This window comes from Megalops cyprinoides, chromosome 6, assembly GCF_013368585.1.
Source record: "Megalops cyprinoides isolate fMegCyp1 chromosome 6, fMegCyp1.pri, whole genome shotgun sequence".
NCBI classification, from domain to species: Eukaryota; Metazoa; Chordata; class Actinopteri; order Elopiformes; family Megalopidae; genus Megalops; species Megalops cyprinoides.
Window position 1 is genome coordinate 13,574,888 of NC_050588.1, and position 14,217 is coordinate 13,589,104.

Sequence of the window (14,217 nt, forward strand, 5' to 3'; positions counted from 1 at the left end):
GGGGGTGTAATTTAAGACCAAACACAAAACACTTGACTAAGGGAGTGAATGCAAATGACAAATCATTGCCTGACATACCAGCCATTAAACATCTGAACGCCACGAGGAGTTCAGTGGCATAAGTTCATTTGATAACAGGAAGATTTTCCGTAAGCAATGCACGATTAACCAAAAGAGCTTTCTGAAAAATGGCTGCTGTCGATTTGTTGGGGTACCCCATTCAAATGACGTACACCCTCCATCACGCTGGCCTCAGCAATGCAGGATGACCACGAAGGGCATTAGATGACACAATCTGTTCCACACACAAATGCAGTGACAGAATGAAGTGCCAGGCACTGCAACACCAGCAGATACATCACTTGAAGACACTGTGATATTAATCGAACCAAGCCTTGCTTGCGTGTGCCTTTCAACAGGGCTATGGGACAAACAATGCACCGCTAATCTGTCAGGAATTCCAGATCGTCTGTTATCCATCTGCACTATGTTGTACATACTGTCCTGCACACGTGCATAAGCTCAAACACAGACAAAACACCTGGGGCTGGCTATTTGTTGCAAAACACTAATGTTACCCTCTTTCATAATGTGTTTGCAGAATGCCTTTGACATGAGGATGTCCTTTCATATTTCTGATATAACATTAAAGACAGTTCAGAAGATCAGAGTGACTCTCTCTGCTACTTTTACCCATTTTCTCAGGAGAAACATCTCATACCATCCAAAGTACAGTGTGCACTGGCATGGTTCTATCATGAAGATACTTAAGACATTTAATTTACGAAATTACAGAGAAATAGAATCTGTCCGATTCAGTCTAAGTTTGGCTTCAAATACAGTAAATTTGGAAGGAGAGAAAATATTGTTTTTCTTATTTTTTTCAAAGTTCTTTCATTTATGATGTCTGTCGCAGTTATCTTTCCTGCAATCTCCCTTTTGTAATTTTAATGAATCTCTAAGGAGTCATAAAAAAAAGAAATATCAGAGCTGATTGAAATCAAAACATTCAAACTCTTCCTGGCTTTCTATAAAAAGATTAAAAGATAAAAAAGTGCACATGCCAATGAATATGACACTGTAGTACATCTTCCTGCCTCTGGGGGAAGGAAAACATCCTTGCAATCTTATTTTGTCTGCACGAATGTGACTGATGTGACCCCATGTAAATAAGATCTGTATTTGAATACCCATTATGTATTATTGTACAATATTCTTGTGATATCATGTTTGATTTCGTACCTTTGTAGTAGAAAAGACAGCGGTCGGTCAGAACGAACCAGCGTTTGTTCCACTGCTTCACACCACTGCTTGCCTGAAATGTAAAAGAAGGCACAGAATTATACCGTGGCAGGAATTTGCTCACAGGGGAGGGTACACAGACACAAAATGAACTAGTCAGTGGCTTCTAGTAAGTTCAGTGGTCGAGCGGTTCACTGTTAAAGCAAGCTGAATGACCTGGGTTCAATCCCAGCTGTGTCATCAGCCCACAAGTCCACAGCGATGGAACAAATTGATTTTGTTCTGCTTGGGATAGGGGTGTCCACTGTCTGGTTGTATATATGTATATGCATTACATTACATTACATTATATTACAGCACATGCATTTGGCAGACGCTGTTATCCAGAACGACCTCCAGCACAATAGAACATAAGTGTGCCCATTCCGGTTAAATGAGCAACAGTGTTAGACCAGGCTAATAGACCCAGACCAATGAGTGTGAGCATAACACCATTCAAGCTCCACCACAAGTTAACTTTTGACTAACTTCTGACTGCAATCTGACTAGGCAACGGAAGCCAAGTATACAATGATACATCAGTTAGTAGAACACGGAATCCAAAATACATCACAATACTATACGTAAAATAAATATCAAATACTAGAGGTAGCGGGTGTTTTGGCCTGGAGGTACAGGTAGATATATGTATATATGTATGTAAGTTAGAAAAGTTGTGCATGAGGCAGCATCCTCCCACTCATGTCTGTGCAAGCTTGCCATGGGAAAAATCTTGTGTGCTGGTGTGAAAAAAGGTGCTGCTTGGCAATGCCTGTTTTGGAAGAGGGCACACGCCTGCCTGCTCTTTCGCGGATTGTCATCAGGGGTTGTGGGAATGAGATAAAGGAGGAAAAGCATCAGGCATTCCAAATTGAATAAAACATGTGGCGTCAAGCTCTGAATTCAACGTTAAAAGATAAAGCAGTGGATATTTATCCAACCCTTGGTGGGGTGGGTGCCCTAGAGTAGGAAGGCTGCCGGTTAGAGGGGCTAGAGTTGGTTGGCATACCTGCTTGAACAGCCAGCCCTGCTTGGTGACCTCTGCTTTAGGATTCCTGCGCATGGAGTTGGACCGCTTGCCAAACGTCGCAGCTTTCTTGGAGACACGAGCGACCTGCGGAGGATATTCAGAGAAAGTTCGTGGCATGCAGTTCATCCAACAGACTGCTGAGTCTGACGCGCAAAGCGTGACAGCTGGCAAACTGCATACTGGAAGCTGTGCGTATCACAGAAACTGGCCAATCTTGGGGAATAATGACTTTAGCGGAAAGTGGGTACAGCCAAGACTGAAACAATATCTGTCAGGGTTTTCAACACAGCACCTGACATTCAACAGATTACTCTATGCCTCTGCCTCTATGGCAGGTTTACAGAATAAAAATGTACAAAGATGAATTTGAACTGAGATCTCTATCTCTATCTCCTAGATACATTATATGACCATTCTTTTGTGTGAGATTAGCTGTTCCTGCAATTTTGTTTCTATGGTTTTAACCTCCTTTGCCAAGAGTCACTTCCCCATGTGACAGATATTCTCATTTGTGGAGGACTTTGATTTTTCCATCTGCTTGGCATGCATTGATCCCTATAATGTTTAAAGAGGAGCCCTAACTTTACGCAGACTGTCTCAGAGGAGGAGTTGGCTCGAGGCCCAGCTGGTACTGACCCGTCCGTTGGGCGGCTGCTCCGGGGACAAGTCGGACACCATCGTGAGGTTGTTGGAGTTGACGTCGTTGGCGATGCTCACAGGCCCCTTACCGGCGGCCTTGCCGTTCATGTCCAGATTGGAGCTCCTGCGCACACAGACACAGGAGTGACACGTGTCCTCCCGGCACATACCGCCGCTCACAGCCGAGAGCTCCGGGGGAGCGCGTTCTCTCATCTGCCTGTCGTCAGTATTTAACGCGGAGTAGAAAAACGCTCCACTTTATTAGCGCAGAGATCGTCGCAGAAACAAACAGCTCAGCTGAGGGAGGAAAGCGCACTGCACGAGCAGCGCGGCAGAAGCAGTCACAAACGTTCTATTTTCGGGCCGCCTGGCAGCGGCGCAAGACCGCACCCCTGAGGTTGTAGTTTATAAAAAGGCAATGGTTTCCACTAAGAATGCAGTTTGGGAGCTGGACGGGGAGGGATCGAGGCCTGGAGAGTCAGGAGCTGCTGCGATGCGGCTGTACAGGTCCTGTTCAATATATTGATCGCTCCATTCAGCTCCTTGGGCCAGCGCTGGCAGCTATCGACCCCCTGACCGACGGGACGAATGAATTTACGAACGCACTTCTGGAGCTGGACATTTCATTGATGTCCCCCATCGAATGCAGTTTGTAATTAGTGTGCAAGTCAGGCTTCTGCAGTTAATATCTTGTATAATATGAAAGGCATTGCATCTGATCTCTCACCCACCCTTCTGCACACTCCTGCACATGGACACTCGCTCACACAGGAATGCAGATGCACACACTCACATATACACATTTGACCGTTACTCCTACAGATCAGATCTTTTGTTCATTTTTTAATGAAACCGAAAATAACTTTCATTAAAGCGCACCATAAGAGGTCTCCGCACATTAGTGGTAGGACCATACTTTATTAACGGACCTTTGATGATCAGCTCAATATTATTGATGTCACTGAACACACAGAGGCATGGAGAGGTGGAGCCTGAGGTCTCGGCAAAGAATGGCTGTACATCTCCCTGACAAAGAGCCGTCTATAACAGCCCTCCTGTGAAACTCCCCCGCTGTTATCCTTCTGAAATCCACCCAGATATTCCATTTCCTCCTCCGTCCACATCTGAGTGTCTGCACCATAAGTCATGCCCAGGCCTCTCTGCCTTCTGCGCTGTGAGCGTGTGATTATGTGTGCGCATGTATTCACAGAAGGGGGGCGGGATTGAGCGAATGACATCTTCAGTTTCAGCCACATAACACAATGCTAGCTGCGGTTTTTAGTACAGAGTATATATGGCTGCCAAGTCTGACAGACATTGACACATGTTCTGTGTTCCCATGCCAGCTCTTTCAAAGGGCTGGGTGAACAAACAGCATGTAGCACTAAGGCAACAGACAAACAGTATAGAGTCACCTGAGTTCTTAATGAAACAGAAACGGCAGATCTTAGCAAGCCCCTCACTCACACTTACAATACCGGGAATTTTCCCACAATAGAAAAGGAGCATCTTTTCATGAGGTGACAACCCTGATCAAGGGAGCTCTGCACAATCTGAGTTTGCCTCACCGGTTCACACTTCACACTCTGTTTGTGCCGTTTAAGACACAGTGAGACACTCCTGAGCTTGTGTGGAGCCGTCTTCCCCAGTGACATTTTTTGGAACTCCTGTGCTAGATCTGCAAGGTACAATAAATCCTTTCTCCTAAAGGTGGCTGCTGGATCATCCAATATCTTTGTGCTCCCTCTCTCTCTCTCTCTCTCTCAGTGATGATACAACAATGCAAGAGAACTGGGCAGGGTTTTCACTCCAGGGCAAGGTGGTTAAGGTTATCTGTTGTTGGGCAGCAGTGTAGAGTGTGCACACCATACAGCCTTAAGGATAGAATCATATAGGCCGTACATGCCATAACCTTTCACTTACAATGTAGGTCAGCATGATGTCTGATCACAACTCTTCAGTACAACTCCTAGTTTCATTACATTACCCCACTGAATCCCATAAACACATATGGCATCAACTCATATCTGATACAATGATAACACCATGGAACCACAGAACTGAAATCCCCACAATTAATATGCTTTTACTTAACGTGATTACACATTGCTATTTCTAGAATACATATATAATTCATCTTAATTTCCCTCCTCCTTCCAGTCTTCATGTCATAGAATTGTATAAGTACTTCTGCTATATATATTTCTTTCCCTATATGTTCCAATTTGTTTCTGTGTCAATTGCAAACATGTATTAGGAAGAAGGCACAGTCAGATAGCAATATACTATAACATACAATGGTAATATACAATGCCTCTGTAAATATCAAGCATCCTATAACCTTGCTTACTTACTGCGGATATCTTTGTAATTTCCTGGATTCCTCCAAGTGATTCTGGATCAATGGCTGCCCAACGGTCCCATTTTGGTCATTCTGGCTGAGAAGAGAAGAGAGAAGAGAGGATGACGACATGTTGGGAAGGGGCCTCATGGATCATAGCAGGTAATCTGCCCAAAACTCCCCCTCACACTGCAGGACTGTGGGGCCCCATTCACTTTAATTATTCAAAAGGAGCAATTATCAACTAATCAAGTGTGTCAGAGAGAGTGTGATTGAGTGGGACCCCCCCCCCCCCACCTCCCACCCAGCAGCGTGTGGGAGACTCCTTCATTGGATAAGGATGGCAGCAGCTGTTAAGTTAAAAATTCCAGATTACTCATCCAACCACAGCATGTGAGATCAGAATATGCTGTGTGGTACATTTAAACAGCACTTTGGGCTATCTTCTGAAAAAACTGTTAATCTTACAGTTGTTAATTAACAGGTACACCGTTTCCACATGTATATGGTATCTACCTCTTTTGGCAAAAAAGGGGCCAATAAGTATTTGAGGAGCCTCAGGGAAAATGTTTAGGTGACTATACCAGGTATATGATTTTAGTCTTTTGGTCTTTTTAGACCTTAAGGCAGATTTACAAATGCTTAACATATCCAACCAATCACCTTCCCCTGGCACAACACAAGCTGGAAATTCATTATCAGCAAATGTGAACAGAATATAAGTGACAGAGATCAAACATAAGCACTTAAGGATGTCTTATGTACAGTATAGTGTATTGGTAAGCTTGTAAATAAGTCTGTGGCATGTAATATAATCAGAGTTCTGCAGCATGTAATATAACAAACACATAATACAGTCTTATGTCCATCACAGCTACTGTATGTATTAACAGAAGACAGGAAAAACAACAGTTTTTGTCTTATAATAACTTAAGGCTATCATATCCCATGATGAAATCGGATAAACAAGTGACTCTGCGCTTCATGCCTGTCCCACAGTTTTCATTCCTACTTATTGATCTTACACCCAATACAGCTAGAGTGAGCAAGCTCTCTTTTCCCTGGACAAAGCAATGTCTACTTGTAACAGCAACACATTAGCAGGATGAATACCAGGGTCATGGGTATCTATGAATTTACAAAAGAGACCGAGAGGGTACATGGTACATGGAGCAGTACATTTCCCCTCAGAAATTAGATCCAATATTAACACAAGATGCCCCATACAGTTTTCCCTGGCCTAACAAATTCCTACCCACAGCCTATTACACATTTCCTGAATTCAGAAATACAGATTCAATCATTTCAGGTTGAATGCCCAGGGTCCAGGGGGTAAATATGTTTTTGCTTTTTTTTCCAATCAGTTCATCAGAAAATCACTGCATCTCAGGTGTGCACCTGGACAGCCTGGGGTTGAGCAGCTCTGAAAAGACACAGGAATGCGCTTATGTGTTTCAAGTGGGAAGACTCACATCAGACCTGAGGATCTTATCAAAGGGCAAGACTGTTGTGAGTTTGTTCCCTAGTAACACCCAAAAGCTCGATTCATGGTAGGGCTTAGCGTTTGTCAGGTGACACCCCCTTCCCCTCCAACTAACACAGATTAGAGCAGGGCTGGAGCCTGCACCAGCCAGGGCCACGCGCCCGCTGCTTGGCATACCCACCCCAGCACAAGCGCCAGAATGCAGGCAGCTGGACAAGCAGGACCCAGGGGTCTGTGGATTCTCCTGTCACACACTGACAGGTAGAGGACAGTGGCTGCCGTCCAGAAACACACTCACGCAAAGAGCATGCGCTCCCCCGATTAGCGGCCCAGTGTAAACTGAGGGCCGTGCCGCCGCGCTTCAAAACAAACCTTACACGGGCCTGCGCCCTGCGTGAAGGTTCTGCCGCCTGCACTGGGCGCTCGGTCTCAGAGGGGTCCCGCGCGAGCATGGCTGTTCTGGCGTAACCTACAAACCTACATAGAGAGACGCCAAACGAACAGCTGGCGCATTACAGAACCCGAATGGTACGCTGTAAAATCCGACCTGTCCGAATGTTGTGCACGAAAAACCGCGGAAGCGTTTTTCGATTTCTTACAGATCTACATATATCTGAGAACACCACATGGAAGTGTGGCATTATTCTGTACTGCTCTAACCACACAGGCCTAGGACAAAATCCTCCCGAGTCAAGTGTTAGCATGCGCACTTACACACAACCTGCGTGCACAGATGCGCACACGCACACACACACATGCAAATACGCACACAGTTGTCAGTTTTGGACACACAAACATATTAAGGACAACACCAGCTCTCTCCCCCCAGCACTGCATTGCAGTAATCACTGACCTGCAGCTCCTACCACTCTTACAGATCGCAGCTAAGCCAGCCCCTCACATTAAACTTCCCCTCGCCACTGTCCTCCAACGCCCAGGCGCAATGTCCTACCTACCTCACTCTCCGGTCTGCACGGAACTTCAGCATTTTTTCCTGGATAAATCACATAATACTCTCAGTGCAGGCACGCTGTCTTGCACGCACACACACACATACACAGAGCAGAGAGAGTGAGGGCCAGAATGCTCCCAACGGAAGAGATGGGAGACCCTTTTTTTGCTGTTGCTGTAGGGTGTTGAAAATTCTAATTGCTGTGCTGTTTTCTCCTTCTCTCCTTGAGAACGTGTGCTCCAGCCAGCCCCCTCTCTCTCCCTCCCTCCCTCCCTCTCTCTCTCTCTCTCTCTCTCTCTCTCTCTCTCCCTGTCCCTCGCTGTCTCTCTTTCTCTCTCTCTCTCATGCTCTCCTGCCTTGCAGAACTGCAAGGCTCAGCTGATTCGATTCCTAGGTCTGTCCTTTTTTTTCCTCATTTCTCTCCCACAGGAGCAACTGTAAAACAGGAGACCCATGTGGGCCTTTTGTCAGTCCTCTGCTCTAAGTGATGATGCCCCCCCCCCCCCCCAACACTAGTGAGGGGTTGCCAGGGAGAATTCGCAACCTGGCTTCCCAGGGGCAGTGGATGAGGGCACTGTTTGATGGAAGGTGGGGCAGAGTTGGGGCCAGGGGGCTGTGACGGGTTAAAGACAAAAGGATGAACGGCAAACATTCAGGTACGGTACATATCGGCACCCTCCCCTAACCCACCTGCACAGAGAGAGTCACAGAGACACAGCCTCTCGCATGGTAATAATTACATCCATATTTCATGTCGACAACCTCAGCATGAAACCCAAGTGACACTGCCAGACAAAAGAACCTGACTATAAAAGCCACATTCAGATGTACAGTGCCACGCATATCAAGGAATGACAAAGCCTTACACACACATCCAGTCAATCAGGAAGCACGGCAGTATTGCCGCAACAATACTGTTGCGTCTCCTTCTGTTTGGAGCTATGCGACCGTAAGGTTAAACCTTGCTGTGAAAGCCATCCTACAGCTAAGGTGCAGATGGATTGGACTGTTGTGCTTTACTCATGAGGCTGTAATGGCAAGTGTTGTTATTTCGCACGTAAGGCTCAGCATAGCAGTGAATGTTGCTGAGGAGGATGCTTGCTGTGATTTATTTGGCATGTAAAAGGAAAATGGGATCCCCTGCCCAGAAATCGAGATTAATTGCTTTTGGTTGATTCAAATTGTTTCAGGCAGCAACTGCAGCGCTTCAAGGAATAATGTATCTTAGGCAGATATATTTCCAAGGAAATGCCTGTAGCATGATGTGGAAATGACAAAAAATTCAAAGTATTTCAGGCACCTATTGTGCATAAAATCTGTGTTAAGATGTTGTTAAGCAAGAAAACTTTTTGCCTTTTGTTCTAATTTTTCATTTTCTTTCTTAGTCATTGTTCTTATTGTAACCTTTTTACCTTGGCTGTTTTCTCCTCTTTATTGTAGTAATCCTTCTTCCCTCTTGTAATCATTTTCTATTTGAAATGTATATAAAACCATCTTTTCTGTGTTGTCTAAGTTGTAAGCTGTAGCAAACGACCATGATGAATGTTACTCTAATATGGAGACACTACATCTAAGGTAACCAAGGTGTTGGGTTATCCATATTTTACATGTGTACTGCACTGAAATTTTCATATGGCTCCATCAAAGGCATTAGCATGGTAAACCCCCCACCCCAAAACCCTCAATCACGTATCTAAGTGTCCTAAGAACAGCAACCTCCTCTGGCCCCAGGGAACTACACTACAACCTCCTCCCTGCCCGAAAAGGAGCTTGGAGACTCTGGAGACAGGATTACCTGTGTCTGTGAACAGATTAGCCCCAGTTTAATGACAGACAGGGTACACCTGCGTGACATTTTCCCCCTATCTCTCCCTGAGTATCTGTGTGTCTCTGTCAGGGGGCCTCATAGAATTTTGTCCTTCTCCTTTTTGTTGTTTGTGTTTCCTCTCCGATGCACATCAAAAGAGAGCTAATCCTGTGGTGTATTATTCGAGACCCATGTCCAACATACCACACTGTGCAATACATTCGGTACTGGTTCCTTAATTCTTATCTGTGCTCATCACCGCCAAGGCCCCTGCTAGCAAAAGAACACGCAGCGAATAGTTTTGACATGTTCTGGCTCTGAGTGCAAAAACAGAGATGAAAAGGCCGGGTTGAAAGGTTAATCACAGTAGCCGCCTTGAGTGGAACTGACGTTGAGGGGTCCAGAGAGTACAGAGACCGTGCCTTGGCAGGTACGCTACCCCTGTGCCTCTAGGCCCCATGCACACACAGACTCTGCATTAAACATTGCTGCTAAAACAAAAACTGAAAACCTCTCTGCTAAACGGTGAAGGTCAGCCGAGGAGGTCGTGCTGTCGTCGTCGTTCGTGTTGAGGGTACAAATTCTGTTACAGCCCTGCAACGAGCATGGATGAGGCACGTGGCTCCTGAAAAAGGAGAGTGCGGGCATGTGTGTATGCACATGTCTATGTGTGGGAATGCAAATGTGTATGTGTGTGTGTGTGTGTGCTGGGCTGTAAATGTGCAGCTCAGCGGGTACCTTTTATCCTGGTAGGATTTTGATCATGGACGTCAGCCTGAGCAGCAATTTACACGACCGCTCTCCGGAAGCCGCAGAGGGTGCATCTGGCTGTACTGCGGCCGTTTTGTGATGGAGAGCTCTCCTGGTGTACATCGAGAGACATTCCAAAACACAGAGCTGCTGCGGTAAAGGGCTGTAGTGGATTTATTCAGCTTCTGCTCCCCTTTCTCATCGTCAATTTGAGCATTAATGCTTAATTTTGAGAGCCATGAATTAGGCCTTAATAGATAACCCCTTAAATCATTGCTGACGCATCGCTGAGAGAGTAAATCGATGGATGTGTAGTGGCTACTAAATAATATGCGTGGGCAGACAGCGAGAAGAGATTGGGCACATGCATTTTTTATCATCCTCATTTCAGAGTGGTAATGCCCATAATATGCAATGGCTTCCATTCCAAATGATGTGGATGTGATGTGATTTTTTTTTTTCTTAAATGAAAGTGGTAGCCCCTGGATATTAGAATAGCTGTGACAGGGGCTATCTGTCATCAAATAATGACTCAAATGTCATGCTCAAACAAAGAGGCAGAAAGCACAGGCACGTCCACAAATGTCTTCCGGGGATTGGATTGAAGGATATTCAGCAAAAATGAGGTGGACGTCCACATATTTTTCTTCCTCCAAATGAAAGCTGTGTTTTGTGCAAATTACAAAAGACAAATTTATAAGCTGAACATGCTGGGGAAGATCAGGTTTTGATCAAGATGTCGTCTTTTGTCTGGAACCATAACAGCGTACAGATCTCGGTTTCATTTCCAAAATGTCATGTTCCTCACAGGAATGCTTCACAGGCCATTCCAGCAGCAGTTGACTCAGGTGAACTCTGAACAGCACATTACTGAAAAGCCACCAATTAAAGCCCTGAACCTCTTTCATGGCACAGTAATGATGGAGTTGGCAGGCACATTAGAGAAAACTGGTCTCACAACCGTGCCATCTTGTACCTTTCCCGCTGCCTTTGGCATGGTGGTTGCCCCGGGCCTAGGGTTCTCGGCCCCTGCTGGGCCGTAGATGCACCACTCCACATCACAGCTTCGAATAAATTGGAGTCTTATCCCCTCCAGTGAATGATCGGAAAGCCTCGACATGGCCGTACGCCTCCCTAAGGTCACCCTGCATGTACCGTGAACAGACACCGTTCTCTGGCTGTCCGCTTGGTGCAGGCTTAAGACAAACCCTCAACCAGTCATTGAAAATAACTGAAGGCGGCAGGCCGCAAAAACTGGACAGATTCCAGCCCCAGACTCAGAACGGGTGACATTACTGGGTTACAAAAACGGACTCTTCTCCCTCCAGCTCTGCCCAGCAACCCCGGGGTCGCCACCTCTTGACCCAGGTGTTTATAGAAGGACCCTCCCTCTCCGCCCTCTCGCTCTCAGGCCAACAGTAAATTACAGCACCTGCAGCCCCCTGCAGAATCGTACCCCCGCAGCCAGGCCACAGAGGAGGAAATAAAGGAATCCATCACAACGCATTACCCCACAGATCAGGCTGGAGCGTGTTATCTCTGAGAAAATCTCAGCTCAGCACATTGCAGTTTCCCCCTTCAACCACCATAATCAAGATAATGCAATAATGCCACATTAGAGATAAATGTTTACTTTTTTCCCTGACTCCCTGATTGCTGTCTACCCAATATCTATTTTCCGCAGCTGTCAGTAAGGCTGAAAGCTAGTCTTTAGAGAAAGAAAAAAAAATGATGGTTTATTAGAATTGCTAATATATTACGCTAGTTTCCCCCTGTGGATAAGTACACTCCGTGGGGAATGCGAGGAGCTCAGATACTGTAAACTTGTCTGGGTGAATCATGCGCTAAAGTCGCGCCCCTGCGCTGACGGGGGTAATACAGCAGCGCCGTGCTCCAGATGTATCCCTGCGGCCGCGTTCAGACCGCGCACGTCTCGTTTAATAAAGCATAGCGAGGGAGAAGCAAACAGACCGCCCGCGGCAGCACCCGCAGTCTCGGCTCAGGGCCGCGGGAGCGACCCCGGAGACCGATTCACGCATTCATGAGGGCCGCTGCGCTGCCGCCACGTTGCGTAACCCCCCTCACCCCACAGTGTTCTGCTCACCGTGCTGGAAGAGGGTGGGGGCCGCAGCAAATTCTGCAGTTCAGGAGTTACGCGCTACTGACAAAACAGCTCCCCTCACACGACAGAGGGGTGTGCACTCTAAAAGAGTGATCTTTCTCAAGTGTCGGTTGAACAATAACAAAAAAATGCAAGAACACTCCTCTTCGACAAATTACAGCTCCTAATCCTGATGGTGCAAGGCAGCCCAGAGGGGTGGATTACGGTGTAATTGATAGTGGGAGTTCCTATTGGAAGTCATCGCATCTGGTCTTACCTCATTCGCTGTCTGGGAATTGACTGTTTTTTTTGGGGGGCCTCCACAGGATATGGACAGCATCCGTTCCCATTATTTTCCCATTATTAGAGAATACATTCCTGTTGTTTTGAAGGTCGGAGGGGGACGGGAAAAGACTGACAGTGCAAGGATGGGTGGAGGGGTAGAGGGGGGTGGGGGTGCTGCCATACTACAGTTAAGCCTACCCTAGAGGTGGCTACAGCAAAGAGATCAGTGATGATTGGCTGGATGTTCATTAGGCCCTGAAGTATCGCGTTCTTATCAAGAGAGGCGGATGTATGCGTGTTGTTGTTTGGGGGGAAAAAGAGGGGGAGAGACAAAGAAGAGGGACAGAGGAGGAGAGACAAAAAAGGGTGAGAGAGATGACAGGGAGGAGAGAATGAGAGAGACTAGGAGATAGAGTGGAAAAGAGAAAGGGAGGGTCAGAAAGTGAGAGAGTGTTACTGTATCCATTTCTATTTCACAACAGCAGGACAGCCAGTGTAACCTACACCTAGTGTCTGCCATCAGCTCACCCAAACAGATCGAAGCGAGTCCAGCAGCGCAGCACTGTTGACTAATCCTGATGTTGAGACAGTCTCTGTGGCCATGCACCTACTCAGTAAGCCACACATATCTGTCAACAACACTGACAATACAGCCAAAGTGGCCTTAGGAGTTAGTCTGAGAAGAACACTGAATAATACTGTTATTGTCAGAAAAGGCTGACAATGGGACTAATAGGAACATTCTGTCCTTACTTTTGCGAAAAATGGCCAATGTGCTTTTACCCTGTTGTGAAATACTGAGCATGGCTTACCCATAAGGAGCCAATAACTGATCTATGGCAAACATAACAAATCATGCACTTGTAACAAACCTAATAAGCTGCATGAGCCAACAGCATGCAATCCAGGTGTGGATGTGGGTAAAGAAAGAATCAGCAGGGCAGAGTTTCGATTGTATCGACCCCAGTTACCGCAGGGCGTGTCAGACAGGTCGTAAGTCTGTCAAGGGTGCCCCATGACGTCATACCGTCCAGGGTGATTTGGTGCCCCACGTGAGCTTTAATGTGGCTGGCCTGCCCTTGAACAACACGTACATCTATTCAGGGAGAGGAGCTCACAGCCCCGACTGCTCTGAGGTGGAGAGAAGAAGTGTGTCTGGCGCCACCTACTGGTGATTCCAACATTTCATTTCAAATTGCCTCATATCACTGTTGATACTGGAGGGGGGTCAAAAAGAAATGATAATTTTAGTTTTTTAATTCCACAAACAGTGGACACTCATGCGCTTGAACCAGGCCAGGCCAAGAAAAGCAGTATTATATCACATTTGTTGATTGTATATAACTATCCCTTTTAGCAATGCCAACAAGGACAAAAACAAACTTGGCTCTCCATTGCTAAGATGTTGTTACAGGATTCTTTAATAAACAAAATATTTAAGCCCTCAGAGAAAGCAAATTTCTGTTCTCACTCAAAATTTCATTAAAGTGGAACTCCTTTTTATCGCTGGTGTAATTATGCCTTTCTGAATACTAAAAGTGAATTAAG

General features: G+C 46.1%; 1 protein-coding gene across 4 annotated transcripts in view; it reads right to left on the reverse strand.

Moving 5' to 3' along the window:
* Positions 1 to 7,775, reverse strand: part of plekha6 (pleckstrin homology domain containing, family A member 6) — a 43,277-nt gene extending 35,502 nt beyond the window's left edge. For 2 of the 4 annotated variants that reach the window (XM_036530389.1, XM_036530390.1), the window contains exons 1-5: positions 7,731 to 7,774; positions 5,305 to 5,388; positions 2,948 to 3,074; positions 2,291 to 2,395; positions 1,243 to 1,315 (exon numbers count right to left, since the gene is read on the reverse strand). In XM_036530389.1, the coding sequence (XP_036386282.1) occupies positions 1,243 to 1,315; positions 2,291 to 2,395; positions 2,948 to 3,074; positions 5,305 to 5,388; positions 7,731 to 7,762 (421 nt within the window). In that variant the 5' untranslated portion in view covers positions 7,763 to 7,774. Of the gene's footprint in view, positions 1 to 1,242; positions 1,316 to 2,290; positions 2,396 to 2,947; positions 3,075 to 5,304; positions 5,389 to 7,730 lie in introns of all 4 variants that reach the window. The other 2 variants (XM_036530388.1, XM_036530391.1) reach the window with 2 other exon arrangements.
* Positions 7,776 to 14,217: the final 6,442 nt, after the last annotated feature.